Source organism: Phalacrocorax carbo, chromosome 2, assembly GCF_963921805.1.
Source record: "Phalacrocorax carbo chromosome 2, bPhaCar2.1, whole genome shotgun sequence".
NCBI lineage: Eukaryota > Metazoa > Chordata > Aves > Suliformes > Phalacrocoracidae > Phalacrocorax > Phalacrocorax carbo.
This window is the reverse complement of record NC_087514.1, coordinates 116,192,602-116,219,512: the sequence shown is the minus strand read 5'-3', so window position 1 is coordinate 116,219,512 and position 26,911 is coordinate 116,192,602. Positions and strand designations below refer to the sequence as shown.

The following is a 26,911-nucleotide window of genomic DNA, read 5'->3' as shown; positions in this document are numbered from 1 at the left end:
TAACTAAATTCTAATTCCTCTGCTCTGGTTGTGAGACGCTCTCATACTTTCAGTCTGATAGTCTGCTCTACTACTCTTTTCCCTTAACATGTGCAGAGGTTAAAATTTTCCAGGTAATATAGGAGTTTTAGCTGCATATCACTGACATAGATCAAAGATGGCTAAAATTTGTGTACAAAGAGCTCCTACCAAAAATGTTATTCTGTTTTCAAAAATGTCATCAACTTTTCATTCACATTTTCCTCATTTCAGAGCTTCCCTGTTTTTGTCAGTATTTTTTGTTACTAAAATAATTTTAAATACGCCACCAACACTTTAACACAATGTTTCATTTTCCAAAAACTAAATTGAAGGTAAAAGGTTAAAACTGAAAAAGCATCCAAATGAAGCAGTTTCCGTGTTGGGGGAGCCTCATGTTAAGCATGAGAAAAAAACCCAGTGGCTTATAGTAACTTAGAGCAACTTGTAGTTACTTACTGCATGATATACTAAGAACATCAGCTGGACACCAGTCACCTTCAGGTGAGGGCAAAAAGCTCATCATTGACTGATAGGAAAATTTACATTAAAAAACCTACTACTAGCAATTACACATAAATCAATTTTGTATCTAAAGGATACAATTTTAAAACAGGAAAAGCACACAGTCCATGTAGTACCTGTCTGTTTCTCAGAGGAAGCGTGTTTCAAAATGTGATTGCTGACTGCTTTTACAGCATCGAAGTTTTTGTTCTTTTTCAAGATATCTATGACATATCTCGACCGTGCATCTGGAACAGTGGGATCAACCCCAAAATTCAGGAGCATGACCACATCTTCTGTTTGGCCTAAAACATTAAATTAATAAACATTAGAGGAAGAATACTTCTCATTGTTCAGGGGGCTTGTTCTGTTTTCCTTTGTATTTTTAATTTCCTGGCACAATTTCTAGCATAATTTTAATTAAAAAAATAAAATTTTGCAGTATCATAAGAATGAGGTATTGTTAGGTATTTTTCCCCAAAAGAAACCCATTAAAAAACCCTAAAACTCTATCTTCATTATTATTAATTGGGAAATGGGAGCCCAGAAACACAAAGTGACTGGGTGCCTCATGAGCACCTCACCAGCCAGAGGCAGTATGTGGAACTCACCCCCTTCCCTTATGCCCCAACCCTGTTCTCCAGGCTCCAGGCAAACTACTCTGTACAGAAAGGAAAAAAACCAAAACAAGGGATTTTGCCTCTGTTTAGACTGTGACTCAGCAAACCCAAATATTTCACATATTCAGGCATGAATATACACAGCTAGGCACTGAGTTTCTTTCCTGTGCAACACAAAACACATGATTTCCTTGGAAATAAGCCTTATATCAAAGGTGTCTAGTTTGCCTAACGGTTGGTACCGTTGCTTTCAACAGAAACTACTACCCTCTATAGTATTTCACCACGAGTATTACAGATCACACATAAACACAACAAATACAATGGTGATTTAAAGCTTTGACTCAGTATCCAATATTCTGGAAAATTACACACTCTCTTCTTAGTATATGACACCGCACTCACTACCAGGGGAAACTTTGCAGCCCTGCAAGCAGCCACCTGTAGTCCTCTTGCCTCAAAGAGGCACATTTGCCCTAAGTCATGCCCTCAGAACAGCTGGGAGAGTGTAGGAGCACCAAACCACCAAGTCACGCAGGAGAAGACTGCGCGATGGCGAGCAAATAAGCGTTAGACCACCACTCTTCCCCAGGCACACCACCACAGCGCACAGCCTCCCTTGCTGCACGTGCCAAGGGCAAAACCTAGATGAGGAAAACATGATGCAGGCTAACACAGATGCCTTGCTTTGTTTGTCTAAGCCTTACCGTTCAAGCTATTTTTGAGGGTTATTTTCTGTTAAATGATGGGTGCAAGGGTTTTTTAGATCTGTATTTATATATATTTATAAATATACTCTCTATGTAATATATATACTATATAAAAATAAAAAAGTTCATTCATGAAATATATGTACTCTGTAGATAATATACATACTATATAAATTTAAATTAACTTAAATAATTACATATAAATATATGTAATTTATACTATAATATACTGTCTATATAATATCCTATATAAACAGAATTATAAATAAATAATAAATTAAAATATAGATATACACACACACTGTCTCTTCTTGAAATGACAGTCATTTAGCAACAGATGGAACTGCTGCACAAGACATGTTACAACTTTCCAGAAAATGAAATTATTTACATATAATAGGTTGCACGCATTTCATTCATACTATTAGCGCGAACCACCAGAATGTCATCGCGCTTGATGACCTACAGGTCTGACGTTATCTTGGCATTAACGCTTATTTCCTGTTGCCACCTAGTGGGCAGCGCAAGCAATACAAGAAAAAAAAAGCCAGCCTAAGTTAACATAAAAGAAATCCCACCGAAAACGTGAAGGAAAGCATTTCATTTTCCTCCTCTGACAAGGTACACTGCTACTTAGATTTTAAATCATCACCTATTTCAAAGAACAGGATAGGTCTCAATGTGGTCTAATATGATTTTAAGGGCACAACAAACTTTAAAAGGTAACTCCTATGATTCTAAAAACCGCAGCATACTTGTGGGAAAATCATAACCAGTCAAAACAAAGAGGAAAGAAAATGGTCACAAATCAGGTATACAATTCTAAAAAGGGAATTGCTGAAATGTTTATTGAAATGTTTAAATACTAATTACCATTACAAAGTCTACATTCAGATAACCCGACTTCCCCATCTTCTTCCTCAGCATGAAATAGTAAACACTGGGGTCTGAAATTTTCTTCCATTATTCATTTTTCCATATGAAAACAAAACACCAAACACACAGGAAAAAAGAATTGTACTTACTGCGTTTCTGGGCATATTCACTGGAAGATGCCACAATATGCAGGAGGGTGCATCCATCTCTGTCTTGCTGGTTGATCCTATTCTTCAAGTCTGGCCTCTGAGCCAGTAACCATCTGAAAAGATTGCTCTTTCCTGAATTGATCAAAAAAACCCACTTGTTATAAATGGTAAATAGAAATACAGCAGAAACAGATCCTGGTTTTCTTCCCAGCGGAGTAGCAAGATGCATCTGTATGAAACCTTTTCCCAAACACAGGGAGTAGGAGAGGGAAGAAATACGTAAATGAAAACATGGTAAGAGCCAGCTGCATTGTGGGTGACGTGATGCTATGTTCTCACTGGCTCGCAGCATGTGCAACATTAAGGTAGACTCACGACTTTTTAGAATGTACAGAAACTGTCGCTGCACACCGAGGTCGCAAGAAAAAATCCTGCATTTTCGTCAAAGCTGATATGTTCAGGTTCTGAAAGACCCATGTCAATCACACATTGCCCTCAAACCACAGAAGAGAACAACCTTGTTAAGTCTGTACCACAGGCACAGATGATCAAAGAGAGTACTTTCAACATTTTTTAAATAGTGCCTGATTGGCTACATGTGAGGTTATACTAGATGATCTGATCTCATTAGTTAAAAAAAAGAAAAAACCAAGCCAAAATTCAAAAGCTCTTATCTCTCAGTTCTCTGATGAAGGCCACCATCATTTTATTTAGCTGTGGATGTCACTCACTTGCTTTGATACACAGTCTGATAACAGCATGAAGCAGATACACTCCAATGGTTTCAACTTTTGCCCCAATGGAAATGAGCCACTTGACCAACTCCGCTACTTCTTGCATCTTCCCACCATACCCGTACAACTCAAAAGTCTGGTAACAAAGAGAAAAATTACAACACGTTATTTTACATACATAAAAGACATTTCTTTTTTAATCCTATTTCCATGTTTTTATTGACAAGAATCAGTGGAACAATAACAAGCCATATCCACTGTAAAATGAAACATTCATTATACGTGTAACAATTCCAGCAGAACCTCAAAACAAATACCTTCCTCCTACAAGATGTTCATGAATCTTAAAAGAATCTTGTCCTGCTCTGAAGAGGACTGAACTTGAAATCTATTTTATAACATGTATTTCTATATTCCTTCTCTGTAATTGACTGCAACTTTCTGCCTTACACTTGTCTATTAAGTGTTACTGTATCTCAGTGCAAATGTTGCCGTGACCAGATGTTGTGCCTTTTAAGCTTGGATAAGAGCGCTTATGCAGGCGGTTACCCCAATGCAAGAAAAGGTGGAAGAAATACTTGACTTTGGTAAAAGGGAGTTAGAGACTGGGGGAAGGAGGTTTAGGGAACTCAGTTAACCAGTCCTTTTACAGCTCAGGAACCCCATGGATGGAGAGCAGGGCAAAGTCCTCCTCTTGTCCAGCTCAGGAAGCATCTGGCATTATTAAGACTACAAAAACATGACTGCTCATGCAAAGAAAAGGTATCAAGCCTTAGAAGACAGATTTTTGGCCAGATAAATTCCTAGAAGGTGATTTGATAAAAGTATACAATTTATAGGGAAGTTTACCAACCAAGATTGAAAGCAGACAGCCTGTCCAGAAGGTGACTAGACTGAAAAAGGATGTTCCAGCAACGACTTAATGAACATGAAGCACAGTCTACAAGGGGTACAGCATTACAGGGAACTCTGCAGGTGGGCAGAGGAAGCTCAGACAGAACTTGAGACAATATGCCAGAAGGATCAGGACATGACGGGGTGCTCGGAAACAGTGTTCAGACATAGTTTCTCCATTTGTGCCAGTCATCTTTTTAAATAGCAGTCTTCACACATGCTTCCAACATCCACAAATAAATCATTTTTTTCTAACACCTCATGCCAAATTTTGACTGGCAAGAGTTACTGTTTGTGCAGTTAAAAAATCAAAATACAACAAATTACAGGGAGTATGTAGTGGCAGCAGGGGAAGTCTGAGTTGTCAGAAAGCCACATTTTCTAATCTTTGCAAAAGAGAAGCAGTGTTTAGGGATCATTCATCTTGATTGTTTCACCTTCCAGATGTACAGCAAAGCCAGTATAATAGCTAAGACCGGCAGGGCCAATTCAGCAATGAAGGACATAGTATTTGCAAAGGCAACCCACTTTTATCCTTTTCTCCCAATGAGGCATTTTCATTTGCTTGCCTAGGAAGGAAGATTTTTTGCTAAGACACCCTACATGTGTCCTCTACGGCATTGCCATGCTTTACTGTCACTGTGAGGAGCACGTTCATCCCTCGCAGGACTGCTTTGCTGCTGTGTCCTAGGCCAGGGCGCTGCTAAGAGCTGCAAACCATGGCAGTGGCAGTGGGCACCTTTGCTTGGGAGCTGCTTTAATCCGAGGCTCTCATGTCTTATCCCCACCACAGCTATGCTGCTCTAGCACCACAGCCCTGCTGCTGCCTGGCCATGGGCCCAGCTGACCCAGGACCGAGCCCTGACCCACCCTCTCTTCCCGCAAAACTGAGCAAACACATGAGGGATGATGGCAGGTAGCATAAAGTCCCCTATGGGCTACTCTGCTGGCACTAACACAGCATACCTGCCTAATGATAGCTAACCAAGGTATGCTTGCATATATTCACCCACTAATTCTTCTGCTATCACTATAAACAAGGCTATGACTATGAATAGATGTCGGTTTATTTTCTTGCGTGATTCTTTTTCAGAATTACTCCCGCTCACACTGTCAGGTACCTAACCAAAACACATCTACGGAAAAAAGACCCAACTTGAAATTATTATGACAAAAGTACCACAAGCGTTGTAACAGCCAAGTGGCAAATTCTGGCAGATTCCATCAATATGCCCTAAACTGTTAATTAACCAGCCAGTAAATGCCAAGCAAATGTACTGTGTAGCCTACAGTTAACATCATCTAAAGCTTCCGTCAGGAAAACCACAGTGCTGTAAGAAATCCAGTATACTTCAGCATAAAGGCTAATGGAATTTCTCAATGAATGTGTAACTGTGTCTTTTAAAAGTAGATTACATACAGAACTATAGTTAATGAGCTTATACCCACAAAGAAATGGAAGAATAAAAGAAAAAAAATGCATACAGAGAAGAATTTTTTAATCATCCACAAGAAATGCTTCACTTAACTGCAAGTGAAACATGCTGGGCATCCACTGTGTGGTAACAGACACATACGCTGTGAGATCCCTTTAGAAAGTTGGTATGTTACTGCTACGGACACCGGCTGTTCCTGAGTGGCAGAGCTGCTGAACTCCCAGCAGCTCCCGGCTCACAGTCGGCCTCCGGCTACTCCCTGGTTCCCAAACGGCCAGAAGCAATGGCTGCACGCTCCTTCATACATTCAAAGCATTTTGGCAGGACACACATGTACAAAGGCAGGGGCAAGCAGCAGCAAGCCATACAATGCCACCTAGCTCACTCAGCGATGTGGGGAGAGCCTCTGGGGTGTACAGCATGGCACATGAACCAGGCAGGCACAGCCAGCCAGCAGCCGTCCAAGTATGCATGAGCATGGCAGTCTATGACAGCTGGAAGGTTTTATTTTATCCTGCCAGCATAGAAAGCTTTGGAGGTTCTCAAATGCTGCAGAACATGAGGAATCACAAGATAAAGAAAAGAACAAGTTTCAGAACAGCAACAGAAAGATTCAATTCTGCTGCCTGCAGATGCCATTGGCTCGGTGACAGGCATTAGGAATTGTGGCTACTTGGTCTATTACTACATGTTTCCATCTTGCCAAAATCCTCTACGTCATTTGGAAAGTGTCGAAGCCTTTAAGGAGAAAGTTTAGCAGTTGCTGCCTAGGTATTAAGCAACCTACGAAAAATTTGGGGCATTGAGGAAAGGGAAAATTCCAACAGTGCACCCAGCTCAACTCCCTGTAATCATACTCAGCACCATGAAGCAGTCCAGAGACAGCCTAGCTACGTATAATAATATCCTATATCCCAGGGATATCACAAATTGTCCTGGTTGGAAAACATATTCAACTTAACTGATGTCAGACATTTTTTAGCATTAAATTCTCAGGTTCCAAGCATGACATGAGTAGCTTGCTGCACTTGAGGAAGATGGTTTCTTTTTATCAAATTAAAGGAAACATTAAAAGAAAAATAAAAAATCCTTAGTTTTAATAGCTTCTGTATGTAATTGAAAGGGACAAAATAGATGATTTAATATAATCATACAAAGCGCATGTATTATTTTCCATTTTCACAGAATCCCAGATTGGAAGGGATCATCTAGTCCAACCTTTCTGGGAAGAGCAGAGTCTAAACAAGATGGCCCAGCACCCTGTCCAGACAACTCTTGAAGGTGTCCAACATGGCCGAGTCAACCACTTCCCTGGGAAGATTATTCCAATGGCTGACTGTTCTCACTGTGAAAAATCTTCCTCTCGAGTCCAATCGGAATCTCCCCAAGAGCAACTTGTGTCCATTCCCCCTTGTCCTCTCCATGTGACTCCTTGTAAAAAGGGAGTCTCCATCTTTGTAACTACCCCTGAAGTACTGGTACATTGTAATGAGGTCCCCTCTAAAATGTTCTTTTTCTTTGATCTGTTTTAGCCTTGCACAAGATGGAGAAATCTCTCACTAAAGTGAACAGGAATAAATGAAATAGACACAAGAAAGAAAAAAAGGATTCTACTTTACCTCAAAGAGATTCTTCAGTGATAACTGGTTGACTCTGAGATTGGTGGGCAAGTCTTGCTTCCTCGGCAGCAACAACAGACAAGACTGGAAAACAAAAATTAGTGATCTTATAAGCACACTTAGAAACTTTGTTTTTCACTGCCTTATCAGATCTTGTAGGAAAACAAACAAGGCCTAACAATATTTCAGATATTTTTTTAAGATCATAATGGATTTCTGAATCTCCCTTTCCATTTATCAATGAAATTAATGTAATATACAGTGGACTGTGTGAAGCTATGACTGATCCAAGTTTCCTCAGAAATAAAAACCATGTAGAAAGGTCAGGCCCAGAAGTTTCTCCAATACACCTTGGTAGTGACCCTTAGCTCTAGTAATGGACCTTTACATTCATGCGGATGAGACTGCCCAGCTACACCAACATCCTGAGCAGAGAGCAAGAAATGCATACTCTTTTTCTGTTTTCTCAGGTTCCCTAAAGACTTTACCTTGCTCCTTGAAAACCCACCTAGCTTCACCAGAGGACAAGGGAAGAACTACTGATGTCATCTACCTGGACTTCTGTAAGGTCTTTGATACAGTTCCATGCAATATTCTTAGCTCTAAATTGGAGAGATATGGGTTTGATGGATGGACAAGGGATTGGCTGTATGGCTGCATCGAAAAAGTGACAGTCAATGGCTCGGTGTCCAAGTGGAAACAAGTAACAACCAGTGTGCCTCAAGGGTCTGTACTGAGGCCAGTACTAAGTAATAACTTCATCAACAGCATAGACAGTGGGATTGTGTGGTGCACTTGAACACTCAGCAAGTTTGCAGATGGCACTAAGCTGAGTGATGCAGTTGATACACGTGAGGGATGGGATCCATCCAGAGGGACTTTGATAGGCTTGAGGAACAGGCCCATGTGAAGCTTATGATGTTCAAAAAGGCCAAGTGCAAGGTCCTGCACCTGGGTCAGGGCAATCCCCAGTATCAGTACAGACTGTGGGATAAAGGGACTGAGAGCAGCCCTGCAGAGAAGGACTTGGGGGTACCAGTGGACAAAAACCTGGACATGAGCCAACAATGTTTGATTCCAGCCCAGAAAGCCAGCCATATCCTGGGCTGCATCAAAAGCAGGACGGCCAACAGGTGATTCTGTCCCTCTACTCCGCTCCGGTGGGACCCCACCTGGAGTGATGCGTCCTGCTCTAGAGCCCTCAGCACAGGAAGGACATGGACCTGTTGGAATGAGTCCAGAGGAGGCCCACAAAAATGACCAGAGGGATGGAACACCTCTCCTATAAGGAAAGGCTGAGAGAGTTGGGGTTGTTCAGCCTGGAGAAGAGAAGGCTCTGGGGAGACCTTATTGCAGCCTTTCAATATATAAAGGGGGCTTACAAGAGAGACTACATGATCTGGTTTTGTTTAACAACCCATGTACTTCCACTGAGATACTCCTTTATTTGTCTGTCTTTTGCAGGCAGCTTCAAAAGTCCAGCTTGTCATAAAGAAGTAAAACGGACCACAAATAAACACATATTTTTTTTTCCCTCTAATTTCTTTCAAGAATATGGCACCAGATGGCACTGTAATTTTAACAGAGACAAGAGCAAGAGACAAGCAGGGTTTCAAGTTCATTGTATAGAATCATGGAATGGTTTGGGTTGGAAGCGACCTTTAAAGATCATCTCGTCCAACCCCCCTGCAGTGAGCAGGGACATCTTCAACTAGATCCAGTTGCTCAGAGCCCCATCCAACCTGACCTTGAATGTTTCTAGGGACGGGGCATCTGCCACCTCTCTCGGCAATCTGTTCCAGTGTCTCACCACCCTCAGTATCCCTTTGAGAAATTAATTTCAGAATTTATTTATCACTAAAAGTATTTTTCAGGTCTTAAAAATAAAGATGTTTAAAGCAGGGAATAATAAATACCCATTGTTTTGGATTTTAAAAGGTAACACAAGCTCTACCCCGAAGAGGCAAGACATGAGCACCTACTGCACAGCAGTATGTAACACAGCAACAGACTTACCCGCCACTTCCCTTTCTGGGCCAACCTTTCTATCACCGCTTGCCAAACCAGTGCATCAAACCTTGCACTGAAAATATAATCATATGCCGGGGAAAAAGTTCCTGGAAAGACTCGTCTATCTGCAAGAATAAGCAATAGAGAAAACTATTTAACATACACAGCACTTTTAAAGTTGGGGTCTTAACTAAATTACTTCATTGCACAGTGACAGTTTTAGCACTGATTAATACCCAGGAGAATGCCAAATGTGGGCTTAAATATCCCTAGCCACCCAGCTGATATGGCACCTTGTTATCAGCAGCCAGTCTTTATTAAACAAGGGGGAGAAAAAATCCCTGCCCTCAAGATACACCTCTAAGCCCCAAGACGTCGTGAACCTCATGGTGGTTCTTCTACTTGTGGGTGAGCCCAGCTTTGGACACTGCTAAAGCTAATCAAGCTCCTTAACACGGGCTACAAGTTCAAGTAAATGCAGCAAGGGCACAACCCAAAATCTCCTGGCACGCCTGCAGGCCCCATTAGACAAAGCCTGTGAACTGGTCAAAAAAAGCAAGTGGAGGAAGAACGCTGAGAAGAGAGAAGGGAAACATAGGGTGGACATTGCTAAAAAAAACCAAAACACCAAAACCAAAAAAACCCAAACAAACCACATAATACCACAGAAACGTTGAATTTCCTCCTTTTATTGCTTCCCATTACTAGCTGAGGGAGAGTCCCCCACACTGGAATACACTGCACTGTAAACTGAAGTTTAAGCTGAGTATCTTCTAATTATTTTCAAATCTACCTAGCTAAAAGAACAGCAGAGTGCTTTGGACAAAAAACACTAAAGCCTTACAGGTCTGTGGCTCCAAATCTCCAACCTTGTCTCCTTGACTCTGAACTTCAACCTTTTCTAACTATTCCACAACTGACTTGTTCTTTTAAGACAACAGAGTCCTCTGCAGAGTATTTTGGGATTATTGGCATCTGCTCTATACAAACTGGACCAAGTTCACCACATCCTTTTGAATAGTCATAATCCTCACAGAGACCTGTGGCACTAAGGACCAAATGAATGATCTCACGAAGGATGCCCTACCAACTACTGAAAGGCTCTTAGAAAAATTAAGCTCTTAATTTGAGTTTACCGTTGACACTTAGGAAGATTGCTGCTACAAAATCAGCAATTTGAGTTCGATCTGCAGAAGCATTCAGGAGAATCAAGCCTTTATGAAACATAGCAACTGCCTCATAAGAGTCCGATAACATGATCAATGAGTGGCCAGCTCTATAATAAGCCTGAAAAAAAAGGAGAAGAAAAAAAGACCATTGTTGGGAAAATATTCAGAGATCTTTACTACGAAACAAAATGTTATCATTTTTTCCTAAATTCTCTAGTTATACTACAAAAGTGACCTGTAGTACTATTTTTACAGCTTCTTACACACAGATCCAAAAAAGTGCAACAAACATCCCTGGAAATTCATAATATGCTGATGTCATCACAGATACTATGAAAATGTGATAAATCCTGGAATACAAAACTCTGAAAATAACTACAGGATGAAAGAAATACTGTTAGCAACTATATTTTAACCTCCTCTGGACAGCACTTCTTTTGTCACAAGATCCAGAATATGTTTATGCCCCCATGTCACTGCATTCTGCAGTATTTACCAAAATGCATATATTCTTCAGCCAATGGTACGTGAACATGTTTATATTCACCACTGAACCAGGTTGTACTGGCTCAGAGCCACAGTGGAGTCAGTTTGTTCAAACCAGATAACTGGCATGCTGCAATACAGCACAAGTTAAATTGATATTTGTGTGTGATTTTACCATATCTAAATCCAATACCTTCTACTAAAGTCCCTGTGAGTCTGTAGTGGTTAGTCCAGAAGACTATTTATTGTACATAAAAGTAAATCCAAGTGTATGTCTTCATATCATAAATACTGTATAACTGCTACTTATTCTTAACAGATGAGTATTTGAGTCAATGTGTACTTGAGCAATATGTACTTAATCACATGCATATATGTAGTGTATTGTTCTGTCCACTGGAAATACAGTATGGCCTTGATCACCACATACTGTTCCCAGGAACCATAGGCTTATTAACATGTAAAGAATATTAGGCCACAGTGCCCAAGGGAGCCTTCAAAGCTAAGTCCCCATCCCAGATCTGACTGCTGACCACAAGTGAACACAGAGCTGGTGAACCTCACCACAGACGGGATCTGCACAGCGCACCATGTCCTGACCAGAGACCTGGCCGGTCTTGCGTCACCCCCAGGGCTCCAGCATCACAAAGGCACGTAAGATTTTATTACTTGCTATATCACCTTGTCTGGTATATTAATAAAATAGTTATCTTTCTTGAAAGCTTTGGTGCCCTTGTTGGGACCCAGAAAGAACCAGCATCTCCTGCTGCAAAAGAAAGCTGCTTTATTTTATTGAAAGCACTATTACAGTAGTAATTGTGATGCTCATATACAGAGTCAGATGCCGATTCTGGAATTTTATGCTCTATTTTATGCTATATTTGCTTTCTGGAGCATTCTAGAATTTTATGCTGTATTTTATGCTACATTTGCTTATCACACCTCAAAACCAAAACACTACAAAAAGCAGATATTGACACTTGTTTTAAAAATTAAGGCATGCAAAAACTGCCAGTTTAAACATCTGAATACCTTAACATACTCCGGATCCCATTTTAAGCTCTGGTAGGCTGAAAACGTCGCTTCTCTCCATTTACCAAGATTGTACAAGGCAGTTGATTTGTTGCAGTGTAACACAGCTATGTCCCTGGAACACCTAAAAACACGTTTTCAGCATAACTGTTTATTCACTTGAAAAGGGACATCTCATATTTTATAGTTAGCAACAAGAAAAAAAGAAAGAAGTCTACACATCACCCACCTAACAAAATCAGAGATAAAAATGAAGTTGTAGAAAATAAAGATTGTTTGAACATCAGCTATAAAATCTCTTAGCAACATCCTAAACAACACCTTAGTGATATCCTGTTCTCTTCTGAAGCAGAAAGCCAACCCGCTGGACTAACACAGTACAAAGATTTAGAAAGAGTTTAGACCATCTTGTCACACACTCAGTGAAAGCCAGCGTCCAAGAACAGGTGAAAACAGACACATGAATGGAAGCTGGTAGAGGGATAGAATGCTGAACGCATTTTGGTCCCCAAAAAACAACCTGAACGTGTTTTACTGTATCACCAGTTGATGACGTAAACAAAATTATCCCCATTTACACCAGCTAAGAAATAAAAAAAAAAAAAGTATTTTAGAGAACTGAACTGAAGTATATAAAGCATCTGCTGGATCCAAGAGAGTTTCTAGGAAGAGCTGCACACAAATTACAGGACCACAGTCCACGGGGTGCTGGGGAGCCTGGAAAGCCTGTCTTGCCTGCGCTCAAACAAACAGAACATGCCACGGAGCTGCATACTTCATCTTATTCCTATCTACTAATTTACACTCAAGAAAGTCTTTTCAACTACACTGAATGTGTTCAGAGCACACTCCTGTATGCAAGCAAACCCTGATGAGGCAACCTATGGCAAGGGGAAAGGAGCTGCTCAGGGGCAAGCGCTGGAGGTGGCCTGCTCCGCTCTGTCCTCACTTGGCCCTGCTCCCTGCATATGCTCCAGACTTATTTTAGAACTTAGTCTAAATGGCTAATAGTCAAAAATAAATGAAAGGCTGGTGTTAAATTAGGTTAACAGAAATGTTAATATATGGTGGTAATGAATATTTAATAGTTAACATAATACTCAACTATTTAACCATTAATAACTTTAACAACTGATGTTATCTGTCCACTTAACATTTGGAAAGAAATACCCAAAGAACTCTTCTGCTGAAAAATTATTTCTTATCAAATCTGAAAAAAACTAAGAAAGACCACGTAACAAGAACAAAGTAACTTGCATGAATCATTTTAAAGATAATCAGATGACCCATAAAAAAGGGCTATAGAGATGACCAGTACATGGCAGAATCACAGCAAGATTTATCCACAGCATGTCAGCTAAGAAACAGAAGTAACTGAACAGAAACTAACTCGGTTTATGGAAAATTAATTTGAGCTTTAATTACACTAATTTATAATTGATGCTTATATAAAAATATTCAGATCACAGTCACTAACTGATCTCCCACATGTATGTCAGGAACAGTAATTCCTCTTTAATTATAAAACTGGTACACTAAAGAGTGTGACAAAAGACACAAGAAAATTGGGTGTCAGGGCAAGAATTAACTGAGTTAACTATAGTACTGTACAACAGACTTGTCTTATGATTTACATCTTGTAATTCAAGAATACTTACGGGACCCATTGCATTAAATAGCCCAGCATAGACAGAGCTTGATCGTACTTCTTGATGGCCAAAGAGTAATTTCCATTTTTAAAATCCTGGTTACCAGCTTGCCTCATAAGCTGTGCATATTCCATGGCCTCCATGCTAATTAAGAGAAAAAAAAATTAATGAAACAAAAAAGCATTAATGTATGAGACACTTCCTTCCCTAAAATCCACTTAAATTTTCACCTTAGTTTCTGTATATTTGAAAAGGAGGACAAAAAAGCACATCTTTTTTGTTTGCTGCAGTTGGAATAGTACAATAGAACACAGGTGATGCCTCACCTTTGCTGGTGATGCCTCAACTTCTCATCTATTTTTTAATCAACCTCAGCCAACCAGATCAACCACTGGTATGCAATTTTTTTCTGTTTTTCTCAAGTCTTAAACCATATTTTAAAAATTAAGATTCCGAAGTATTTAAATGTGTGCACACACTAAATGCAGGAAGAAATACCCAAAAATATGAACTCTGTTTATTCTCTTAAGAAACACATGAAGCTATACATCTCAATTAATTAAACACAAAACTCATTAAATTACTTTTTATTTATCTTTATGACTTTTTTGTCTAGCTTCTCTGGCTAGACATTCAATAATCCAATGTATACAAAACTGTATTGAAACTTGATTACTGCATGAAAATACTGTAACATAAGTGTATTAATAGTGTGTGAGGACCTTGATTCAGATTTAGAGCAGTTACTAAAAATAAATATAGCAAGCACCTAAAGGTATCAACTGCAACTGATTAAAAAAATATTTCATCATTAAAATTGTAAAATCAGGTTCACTACAAAAAACTCATCACATGGCTAAGCAGCTTGATAAAGGAAACAAACCCAAGAGGAAAAGCAGCTACATGTATGTTGAGAAACAGCACATCAAAATCAGACAAGAGAAAAATCTGGTGCTAAAGCCTTGCATAGAATCATTCTTCACAGATGAATTTTATGATTAAAAGCCATTTCTATTACCTGCAAAAACATGTATGAACCTCACAAATCTCAGGACTATATGGATTAATTCACCAAAAAGGAATGCACAGATTTACCTATTATCCAGGTATTAGCAGGCCTGGAACAAAACCAGTAACAATCTGTAACTTCACAACCTACTAACATAATCTGCAAGATCTCTTCACAACAGAGCAAACTAGATATTCTGAAGTATATAAACCTACAGACAAACCAATAAATACTACCCACATATTTTCTCTATAGTATTCCTCATTATGAACATGAAACGTTGAGAATCAGTATTGTATTGTGAACAGGGAGGCATGAAGAGGCATGCTACGGATGGCACTGCACCTCCCTCATTTATCCAAGCGCAAGAGGTGCTCAGCAGGGTGACATCTGCACTAGGGGGAGAGGGGAGCAGCAGCCCACAACTCTGATGAGGCAACAGCAGAAGAACCAGGTGTAACCGCAAAGCTCAGATCTACACTGCTTCAGGCTGGCTGCGAGAAGGCCTGTCGGAAGTTGTGTCTTATTTAATTAAACAAATAAACACTCTGTGATGCTTGTCTCCAATCCAAACATCACCTTTCTAATTCCAGGGAAGCACCGAGAACAGATGAAATTCCTGGCTATAAACTAAAGAAACACAGGTCCCATCTACATGGGGAGGTACAACGACCAGTCACGCTAGAGGAGTAATTACGACATTTACCCTAGGCAAATTAAATCATCACTTCATGAAGCAATGTGTGTACAGTATACATTCTAAAAATACTACTTATACAGACAGCAAATCAAGTGTACTCATAGCATAAGCAGGACTTCTTTTTTTTACGCTGGATAGTATGAGCACTACTACTACTACAAGCAAAGAAAAAAAACAATAGAGCAACAGTACAAAGAATGAAAAGCAAGTGCTAAAAGATAGTTCTACCTCATATTTTCATAATTCTTTCAGTTTTCAACTTTTTAGCATCAGAAGGTTTGATAAATTATTTTCACCAAGCATAATACCAAACAATTCAACTACACAGGAGCTTCTTCATGTAGAAATCCACATGAACCTGTGGTTTTCTAAAATCATAGTTGAAATTCAAAAAGCCTTTCTTTTTTTTTAAGAAGGTTATTCACCACTATATGGTGACATTTTTACCCAGAATTATATTTACCTTACTTCTCCTTGGAATCTACTTAAAGTACAACTACAAATAAAAGACATTCACAAGACGTTTAAAGGATTACTTTTCCCATAATACAGCAAAAGCCCCCCAATTGCAACATACATTTTAGAAGGGCTTTCAAACATGTCCTGTGCTGAGAAATTTTGGAACTGAGCTCCTGGTTTTAGATCAGGAGGTGGCATCCCCTGCCCACATCAGGATTTCCAGCCAAACACAAATTCCCATCCTCTTCCAGTGCTGCAGTTTCCCAGCCAAAACTACAAACTGTCGGGCATTTAAATAACTGGGATATCTGCTGCAGGCTTTAGCAACTACACCCAAGTCTGCAGACCCAAGAGATACACAGGCACGCAAATCTGACATTTAAATTAATGATCCAAAAGAATCGCTGTGCTGACTAGCACAGCATGTCTTACTATTGCCTAACATCTTCCTGAAGCGTGAACAATTCTAACGCAAAACCAGTGGATTAACTGAAGACATATTATATAAAGTCTACTCAGTGTGGCAAGCTTTAAACAAAAATGTTGTCTGTTACTCTTGCTTAACCAGCACAGATAAAGGTCATAAAAGCATCTGAACATAACTAATAAAAGATTTTGTTGTGGTGAGTGCTGTGGGTTAACCCCAGTGGACAGCTAAGTGCTCGCTTCCCCCCCTCGCCCCCAGTGGAATGGGGGAAGAGAAAAGGAAGGGTAAAAGCAAGAAAACTTGTGGGTCAAGACAAAAAATATTTAATAAGCAGAAGTGAAGTGGAAGAAGAGAGAAAGAAAGCAAAGCAACTGATGCAAAGGCAATCATTCACCACTTTCTACAGATAGACCAATGCCCAGCCAGCTCCCCAGGCTACGGATGGCTAATCTCCCTAAGCCCCCTCCTCTCCCTTTTTATTTCTGAGCATGATGTTACATGACATGGACTATCCCTTTGGTCAGTTTGGGTCATCTGCCCAGTTGTGCCCCCTCCCAACCTCTTGTGCACCACCAAGTGAGAAACATTTCAGTGAGAAACAGAAGGCCCCAACGCTGTACAAACACTGCTCAGCAACAGCTGAAGTATTAGTGTGTTATCAGTGTTCTTTCGGTCACAAATTTAAAATACACCATACGAGCTATTATGAAGAAAATTAACTCCATCCCAGCCAGACACAGTAAAGAGGTTCCCCTCATAAAGTGGGGATTTCTTGTAAGCTATGGAGTCCATGAAATACATAAATGTTCAGGGACACCCTAAGGTCTAGGAGACCCTTCCCAGTGCATTGAGACCTTGTCCTTCAAACAAAAAAAAAACAACCAACCAAACAGAAAAAACAGTCAAGATAGTCTACTCTGTTCACTTTGTTTGTGGCTCCTGACCCCACCAGCATGACTGTGACAGCAAAATGAAGCATATTAATCTCTACTTAAAGAATTAAAACAGAAGATTATACAGTTAAGTCAGAAACAATCAGCTCCAACCCGTACTGCTGCCAGCGGGCAAAATTCCCACTTACTGCACATGTTGCCAACTCTTAACATTATTGTGATGGCCGGTGTCCCACTAAACTGGTTCAGTCAGACAGTCCTCGGAAGCAGAGCAGTTTTGGGGGTTTACAAGGCTGTTTTGATTCCTCTCGCTTCAGCGGGTAAGCTTGAAAACACAAACAAACTCTGCCCAGAAGACCCATTTGCTATTCTTTAAAAATGTTATGTTCCTTACACCAGCTATCCATCTCCAGAGGACAGCTTCTGCTTTCTGTACAGCTGAAGTTGGCAATACTAAAAACTTTATAAAGGTGAGAGTGAACCCAAGCAGTTGGTTTGTTCTGTTTGCATCTGGTTTACACGTTTTAAAAGAGAAAGTGTGTGGCACTGCTTATTCACAGAGAAAAAGTGGAAGGTCTACACAGCCATACTTTTAATTACTGTTCACGCTGCAAGTTAAACATTGAGATTCTGTCCCTACGGCATTGCTCAGTTTTATGCTTGAGGCACAGTAACCTTCTATAATGCAAGTAACAAATGAAGTACAGTGTCTAGGTTTCAGCTGGGATAGAGTTAATTTTCCTCCTAGTAGCTGGAATAGTGCCGTGTTTTGGATTTAGTATGAGAGTAATGTTGATATCACGTTAATGTTTTATTTGTTGCCAAGTAATGCCTACACTACTCAAGGACCTTTCAGGTTCGCATGCTCTGCCAGGTGCGCAAGGAGCTGGGAGGGGGCACAGCTGAGACAACTGACCCAACCTGGCCAAAGGGATATTCCATACCATACGACATCATGCTCAGTATATAAGCTGAGGGGAGTTGGCCAGGGGGCAGCAATCACTGTTTGGGGGCAGGCTGGGCATCAGTCAACGGGTGGTGATCAATTGTACCATGCACCACTTGCTTTGTATATTATTATAACTACTACTATTTTACTTTATTGCAATTATTAAACTGTTCTTATCTCAACCCATGAGTTTGCTCAATTTGACGCTTCCAATTCTCTCCCTCATCCCACCAGGTGGGGAGTGAGCAAGAGGCTGGCTGTGTGGTGCTTAGTTGCTGCCTAGGGTTAAACCACAACAGCAGTTCATATTGAAACAACCTGATAAAGTTTTCTTTCTATTCATTTACTAGCAAATTGTTTTCTTATTCTCTTAGAGGCAAACACAGCTACAGAGATGCATGCTGTCTTCACCTCTGAAGTACTACGATGCATGAGACGCTGACAACCCATAGAACCCAGAAGCAATAATTAGGAAGGGTAAAAGTAACAACATGTGTGGGTTGAGATAAGAACAGTTTAATAATTTCAATAAAATAAAATTATTATTATTATTATACTAATAGTAATAATTATGATTATGAAGAAATGGAAAACAACAAAAGAGAGAGAGGAACAAAATGCAGGAAAAAACAAACTATGCAACCGCTCACCACCCACCAACCGATGACCAGCCTGACCCTGAGCAGTGACCCCTGCCCCCAGCCAATTCCCCCCAACTTATGTACTGAGTATGACGTACGACATCATACGGTATGAAATATCCCTTTGGACAGTTTGGGTCAGCTGTCCTGGCTGTGTACCTGCCAAGCTTCTTGTGCACCTGGCAGAGCATGGGAAGCTGAAAAGGTCTTCACTTACTATAAAGGCTGCTTAGCAACAATTAAAACATCAATGTCTTACCACACTATTCTCATACTAAATCCAAAACAAAGCACTATACTGCTACAGTGAAGAAAATTAACTCTATCCCAGACAAAACCAGGACAGTATCCAGCCCTTATTCCACGCCATCTATGTCACAACCCAGTTCCTATACTTTCCAATACATTTCAGTTAATCACCACTACTTTTGGTGGTTCAGCCCCAGTCGGCAACTAAACACCACGCAGCAGCTCGCTCACTCCCCCCACCCCATGGGACGGGGGAGAGAATCAGAAGAGCAAAAGCAAAAAAAAAAAACCAAACTTGTGGGTTGAGATAAGATCAGTTTAATAATTAAATTAAAATATTCATGATAATATTATGATAATAAGAATTATGATATTATAATAAAAAGAAAAAGGGGAAAAGGGAAAAAAAACCACCACAAATGATACAACCGCTCACCACCTGCCTACAGATGCTGCCAGTCCCCGAGCCGCGATTGCTGCCTCCCTCCCCCGGCCAGCTCCTCCCAGTTAATATACAGGGCATGACGTTACATGATAAGGAATATCCCTTTGGTCAGTTTGAATCCGCTCTCTTAGCTGTGCCCCCTTCTCTCCCAGTTTCTTGCACACCTGGCAGAGCATGGGAAGCTGGAGAAGTCCTTGACTAGTGCAAGCGCTACCCAGCAACAACTGAAACATCTGTGTGTTATCAACATTGTTTTCATATGAAGTCCAAAGCACAACACTATGCCAGCTGCAGTGCAGAAAATTAACTCTATCCCAGCTAAAACCATTACACCATCTTTTCATATATACACACACATATCATTCCCTTGATCTATGGACCAGCCCTCTAAAGTGTCCATTGTGTTAATTTAGTCCATGACTTTGGGGTCCATCTGTCCTAACAGTCTTTCAGGGCAGGAGAGATGGCACGTGTGGTGTTGGGTTGTTGCATGCTGAAGTCAGTTCTCGTTCCATCACCACTGCATTTTGCTTGGGGTTTCCTCAAAGTTCATTCTTCATTAATCTGGGAGATTCCTACTGTGATACCATTGATACGGCATAGAGCAGCCACAGAAACGATAACATACAGTATTACACAGCAATTAACATCATACAGGTCAAATCACTGGCTCTTCTCACCCAAAATCAAATCCCCTTGAGGTACACATCAGCCTTCCCCATCCTCCTGCATCACCCAACGAGTGCACCCAGCTCCTCCAGCAAAAGTAATTCCGCAAACGGGCTTACCTTGCCCAAGACAGGAAGAACCCAGATTTTCTTCACCAGCATATTGTTTACATGCACTACAGGGACTTTATCCCCTTTCCACGGTACCTAAGAGTCCTGACTGGGCAGGGCCAGCTCGACTGGCAGATCCCCTAGCGTTGACTAACCAAAGTAGCCTTTGCTAAATACATATCCTAATGTTTGAATGTCCTACCACCCATTGCCCTCAGTGTAGTCTTTAACAGCCCATTGTATCATTCAATTTTCCTGAAGGCTGGTGCATGATAGGGGGTGTGATACACCCACTCAGTGCCGTGCTCTTTAGCCCAGCTGTCTATGAGGTTGTTCTGGAAATGACTCAGTTCTCTCTGGGTTGCCTTGTCGCCACAGGACTTGTCTTCCGGGCCCACGATAGTGTTCTGGGCAGCGGCATGGGGCACGGGAAATGTTTCCAGCCATTTGGTGGTTCCTTCCACCATTGTCAGCACATGGCACTTGCCTTGGCAGGTTTGTGGGAGTGTGATATAACCAATCTGCCAGGCCTCCCCATATTTATATTTCAGCCATCATCCCCCATACCACAGAGGCTTTACCCGCTTCGCTTGCTTGATTGCAGCACATGTGTCACATTCATGGATAACCTGTGCAACAGTGTCTACGGTCAAGTCCACCCCTTGATCACGAGCCCATCTGCATGTTGCATCTCTCCCTTGATGGCCTGAGATGTCATGGGCCCAACAAGCTAGAAATAGTTCACCCTTATGCTGCCAGTCCAGATCCACCTGAGCCACTTCAATCTCAGCAGCCTGATCACCTCCTGGTTGTTCTGATGATCTTATTAGGTTCTCTACCCAGACAGCAATATCTTGCCACTACGTAGCAACCCAGATGGGTTTGCCTCTGCCCTGCCAGTTGCCCTGCTTCCACAGGACATCTGCCACCATCCATGAGTCAGTATAGAGGCAAAGCATTCAGCCACGTCTAAAGCCAGCTGGATGGTCCTTACTTTTGCAGAGTGACTTGATTCCCCTTCTGCTTCAGCCGTTTCTCAGGACCCTCTCTTTGAGAATCCAGTTTCTCAATTTCAAAGGACCTTCCCTTTGAATATCCAGCCCAGCACCTGCAGTCGGGGTGCCAGGAGCAACTGTGCCTCAGCACCAACCATTTCTGAAGCACCTCCAACCCCTTCATATGCTGCCAATATCTCTTTTTCAGTTGGAGTATAGCATGCTTTGGACCCTCTGTATACCCAACTCCAAAACCCTAGGGTTGACCTCAGGTCTCCCCCGTGCTTTCTACCAGAGCCTCCAGGTAGAGTCATTCTCCCCCGATGTGGTGTAGAGCACATTTTTTACATCTTGTCCTGCCTGGACTGGCCCAAAAGCTACTGCATGAACTATCTTCCATTTAATTTGTTCAAAGGCTTGTCATTGCTCAGGGCCCCATTGAAATAATTAATCTTCCAGGTCACTTGATAGAGAAGGCTTACGATCAGACTGTAATTTGGAATATGCATTCTCCAAAAACCCATATCACCTTAAAAAAATATTGTGTTCCCTTTTATGCTAGTTGGTGGAGATATAGCTGCTATCTTGTTGATCACATCTGTTGGAATCTGATGATATCCATCTTGCCATTTTATTCCTAAAAACGGGATCTCATGTGCGGATCCCTTGACTTTACTTTGTTTTATGGCAAAACTTGCTTTCAGAACAATTTGGACTATTTTCTTCACTTTCTCAAAACTTCTGCTGTGTTGCCCCATACAATTATGTCATCAAGCTATTGCAAGTGTTCTGGAGGTTCACCCTCTTCCAGCGCACTATGGGTCAGTCCATGGCAAATGGTAGGGTGTGTTTCCACCCCTGGGGCAGTCGATTCCAGGTGCACTGGATGCCCCTCCAAGTGAAAGCAAACTGTGGCCTGCACTCTGCTGCCAGAGGGATTGAGAACACATTAGCGCTATCAGTTGTGGCATTCCACTTGGCTGCCTTCGACTCCAGTTTGCATTGAAGTTCTAGCATGCCCGGCACGGCAGCACTCCATGGTGGAGTGACTTCGTTCAGGCCACAATATCTACTGTTAGTCTCTACTCTCCGTTAGACCTTCACGCTGGCTTTATGGGACTGTGCTGATCAGTCCTTGGCTCTCCAGTCAATGAGTCAGCTTATGGATGGGAATCCTGGAGTCTCAGTCAGTGTGATATTGCCACCTGTGCACCACTGTAGCGATTGGCACCTGTTGTTCTTTGACCTTCAGCAACCCCACAACAGAGGGACCCCCCAAGAAACCTGGCAAGGTGGACAGCTGTTAATTTCTTGTCTCCAAGGCAGCTATACCAAAAGCCCACTTGTACCCTTTTGGATCCTTGAAATACCCTCTCCTGAGGTAGTCTATGCCAAGGATGCACGGAGCCTTTGGGCCAGTCACAGTGGGGTGCTTTTGCCACTCATTCCCCGCTTGGCTCACTTCAGCCTCCTATACAGTTAGGTTTTGGGATCCCCCTGTCACTCCAGAAATACAAATGGTTTCTGTATTTCCGAAATACAGATGGCATTAGGGTGCACTGTGTACTGGTATCCACTAAAGCCTTATACTCCTGTGGGTCTGATGTGCCAGGCCATCAGATACACACAGTCCAGTAAACACAGTTGTCCCTTTCCTCTACCTGGCTGGAGACAGGGCCCTTCTAGTCCTGGTCATAGTATTTGTTACTCACTTCCTGTAAATAAGAATCAGAAGTCCCTTCATTAAGATCAGGAGTAAGATCAGCCCTTCTGCTCTGTCTGGGGAACTGCCCAGTGGAGACTAGAGCAGCAATTTTCCTGGAAGAACCCCTATTTGTGATTGTTTTTCCTTGCAAATTCACATACCCATGCATCTAGGATCAAGGTACGTTTCCATCCCACTTCCTCATGTCCTCTCCATGGTCATGCAGGTAAAACCACAGCATGGCCTGTGGTGTATACCCACTATATCCTCCTTCTTGAGCAGAGGAACACTTACTCCTAATAGATGAGATACTGGTCCATACAGGTGGGGAGTAAGATCTATCCTCTTTGAGCTGCTGGATCAGTTTCTCCATGGCCAAGGCAAGGGAGGAAGAGTTTCTCAGGAGTCTGCACTTGTTTAGGGAAGAAGTTCCAAAACACCAGAAGAACCCACTGTCCTAGGTACTTGCCCGTACTATCCCACACACCCTGCCACTTGTAACTGTCCAGCCTAGGGGTAGATCCCTGGGTGGTATTCTTTAATAGTTGTTTAACTTTAAACAAGACCTGAAACACATTCAGGAGTAGGAGCGACAGGAATGTGCCAGTTTGAACATCCCGATGATATTCAAAATTCTCAAGAGCTATTGTAACTAGCCTGGAGGAGAAGGGGAAGGTGAAGGAAGGTATCTTCCCTGTAAATTGGCTCTACAAGGAGACAAAATATAAAGTGTAATTATTAATAGTTTCTGAGAGATGGCTGCTGAGGTACGGAGATGACAGCAATGCTGGATACAAATACCAGATTAGTCTCATAACCAGCCATTTTATCATCTCATAAGCCAATGGTACAAAGTTCAGCAAAATTATAACCTTGACCCAGCCCCCAGAGGTGATAAACAGCACCACAGGGAACATATACAGAAAGTTGGGTGCTACATAACTCACCTCTGAGAACAAGCACAACAACTTTGAGAGCAAATTAATCAACATTGTGACCAGCAACTATCAAACTAATATAATGAATGTTTATAACAGATTTGTTCTAACTCACTCTGGTCAGATTTGTCATTATCTCAACCTGTCGTGCCCTACATTGCGCACCAAAAAGAACTGGTGTGGTTTAACCCCAGCCAGCAACTAAGCACCACAGAGCCGCTCGCTCACTCCCTGTGCTGGTTTTGGCTGAGAAGGGGTTAATTCTCCTCACTGTGGGGGTTGGCTCCCTTTCCAGCTTCCTGCGCTCGGCCGCGTGGCGGGGAGGGGTTTGGGAGGGGCGGGGCCATGGCGGGGGAGGCTGACCCCGACTGGCCAATGGCGCAGGTTCATTCCATACCACGTGACACCGTGACCAGTATATGAAGGGGAGGCAGTTGCGGCTCGGGGGCGGCGCCGCGTCGGGTCAGTGGGGGGCTGCATCGCATGCGGTTTGTGTCGGCGGTTCGTTCCCCCTCTCCCCCGGGGCTTTGCGCCTCTCGTTGTTCTCCTTTACATTGCATTTCTATTGTTGTTTCTTTTAATTTTAATTATTAAACTGTTCTTATCCCAACCCACGAGCGTTACCCTTCTGATTCTCTCCCCCATCTACCGGTGGAGGAGTGAGCGAGCGGCTGTGTGGGGCTGAGCTGCCGCTAAACCACGACAGTCTTTTTGGCGCCCAACGTGGGGCTCAAGGGTTGGAGATAACAACAGCTGCTGGTCACAGCACCATGTTGTCCTTTTTGCAGTTGGTGTTAAAGATCGGTGTTGGTTTGTTGAGTCTGCTGTGATTAGTAATGTTTTGCCTACAAGATTTGTTATACAAACACTCGTTTTCAGCTTTATCTGGTATTTGGGGTTTTTGCTGAAACCGTTACTGTACTTTGGATACCACCTTGTTGAGGCAATTAGCAATTATACCTCCTCCTCTGAGAGATTTTATATGGAGGAAATACAGAATTGTACCTTTGCAACTTTGTTCTATGATGTCTGTGCCTTTGTTACAACAACGTCTTTGTATCTTGAACATCCTTGGGTGGTTAAGGTGCACTTATTGTTCGTTTTTGGGCAGGTTGTTTTGGTTTTGACTAAGCAACTTAAGAATATCACACATAAATCTGCCCCGAGGCTTGATAGTTACGAGTGGCAGGGCATGTGGGATAGCATGGGCAAATACCTAGGGCAGTGGGCACCCCCAGTGTTTTGGAGTTTCACCCCCGAACAAGTGCAGAATCCTAAAAAACTAGTAGAATATTTGGAGAAAGTATGTTGTTACGCTGGGAACTCCAGAGAGACACAGATAACTGCAACATGCTGGGGTCTGGCCCATGCATACCGAGCCCTGCTCAATAGTATTCAGTGCCCCCAGGGGGAAGAGAATGTCTCTGGATTGAAATGCAAAGTGACTGGCACTGTAGACAATCCAGCCCTGACAACAGGCACTGCAGCCACTCAAACCCCCACAACAAGTACCGGAGCTAGCTCAGAAAATAAACCGGTACCAGTTATCAGTTGCCCCCATACACAAGACGAAATATTGGAAGCGGACATCAACTCGTTTAGAACGGGATGATGAAGAACCAGGGCCATCGCGGGGAGAGGAGGGAGAAGTAATAAATGAAATAGAGACCACCCGATCCCTGTCCTTAAGCGAGTTGCGAGATATGCGAAAAGATTATAGCCGTCGTTCAGGTGAGCACATTGTCACCTGGCTGCTCCGATGCTGGGATAATGGGGCCAGTAGCCTGGAACTAGAGGGAAAAGAAGCCAAACAACTGGGATCCCTTTCTGGGGAAGGGGGCGTTGACAAAGCAATTGGAAAAAAACCACAAGCCCTCAGCCTCTGGAGGCGACTCCTGTCTGGAGTGAAGGAAAGGTATCCCTTCAAAGAAGATGTTACATATCGCCCAGGAAAATGGACAACTATGGAGAAAGGCATCCAGTATCTAAGGGAATTAGCTGTGTTTGAGGTGATTTATGGTGACCTGGACGATCAACAGTCATCCAAAGATCCAGATGAGGCTGAGTGCACACGACCCATGTGGCGGAAGTTTGTACAGAGCGCACCATCTTCGCATGCAAACTCATTGGCAGTGATGTCCTGGAAAGATGACAAGACACCAACGGTGGCAGAGGTGATTGATAGACTCCGGGATTATGACACAAATATCTCTTCCTCGCTCGTCTCTGCTGTGGAGAAACTATCCCAAGAGGTCCAGCAAGTCAAAGATGATCTGTCCTACTCCCCACCTCGACAGAGCAGTGTCTCAGCTGTTAGGAATAAGCGTCCTTTGGCTCAAAGAAGGGGATACACACCACGGGCCACCCTATGGTTCTACCTGCGTGACCACGAAGAGGACATGATGAGGTGGGATGGCAAGCCTACCTCGACCCTACAGGCACGAGTGCATGAACTGCAAGGAAGAACAGTCACTCAGGGATGCTCTTCCAGGAAAGCTGCTGCTCCAGTTTCCAGTGAACAAGTCCCCAGACAGAGGAGTAGAAGCGCAGATTTTATTTCTAAGTGTAATAGAGGGACTCCTGATTCACATTTACAGGAAGTGAGTTGTGACTGTCACGATCAGGACTAGAGGGGCCCTGCCTCCAGCCGGGTGGAGGAAAGGGGATAACCGGGCTTACTGGACTGTGTGGATCCGATGGCCTGGCACGTCCGACCCACAGGAGTATAAAGCTTTAGTGGACACCGGCGCACAGTGCACCTTAATGCCATCAAACTATATAGGGGCAGAACCCATCAGCATTGCTGGAGTGACAGG

General features: G+C 42.3%; 1 protein-coding gene across 3 annotated transcripts in view; it reads right to left on the bottom strand.

Annotated features, from left to right (window-relative positions):
- TRANK1 (tetratricopeptide repeat and ankyrin repeat containing 1) overlaps positions 1-26,911 on the bottom strand; it is a 65,722-nt gene that overhangs the window by 31,424 nt on the left and 7,387 nt on the right. For 2 of the 3 annotated variants that reach the window (XM_064443966.1, XM_064443967.1), the window contains exons 2-9: positions 13,916-14,043; positions 12,258-12,381; positions 10,707-10,857; positions 9,577-9,695; positions 7,561-7,644; positions 3,609-3,747; positions 2,878-3,009; positions 660-827 (exon numbers count right to left, since the gene is read on the bottom strand). In XM_064443966.1, coding sequence (XP_064300036.1) covers positions 660-827; positions 2,878-3,009; positions 3,609-3,747; positions 7,561-7,644; positions 9,577-9,695; positions 10,707-10,857; positions 12,258-12,381; positions 13,916-14,040 — 1,042 coding nt within the window. In that variant the 5' untranslated portion in view covers positions 14,041-14,043. Of the gene's footprint in view, positions 1-659; positions 828-2,877; positions 3,010-3,608; positions 3,748-7,560; positions 7,645-9,576; positions 9,696-10,706; positions 10,858-12,257; positions 12,382-13,915; positions 14,065-26,911 lie in introns of those variants that run through there. The other variant, XM_064443965.1, reaches the window with a different exon arrangement.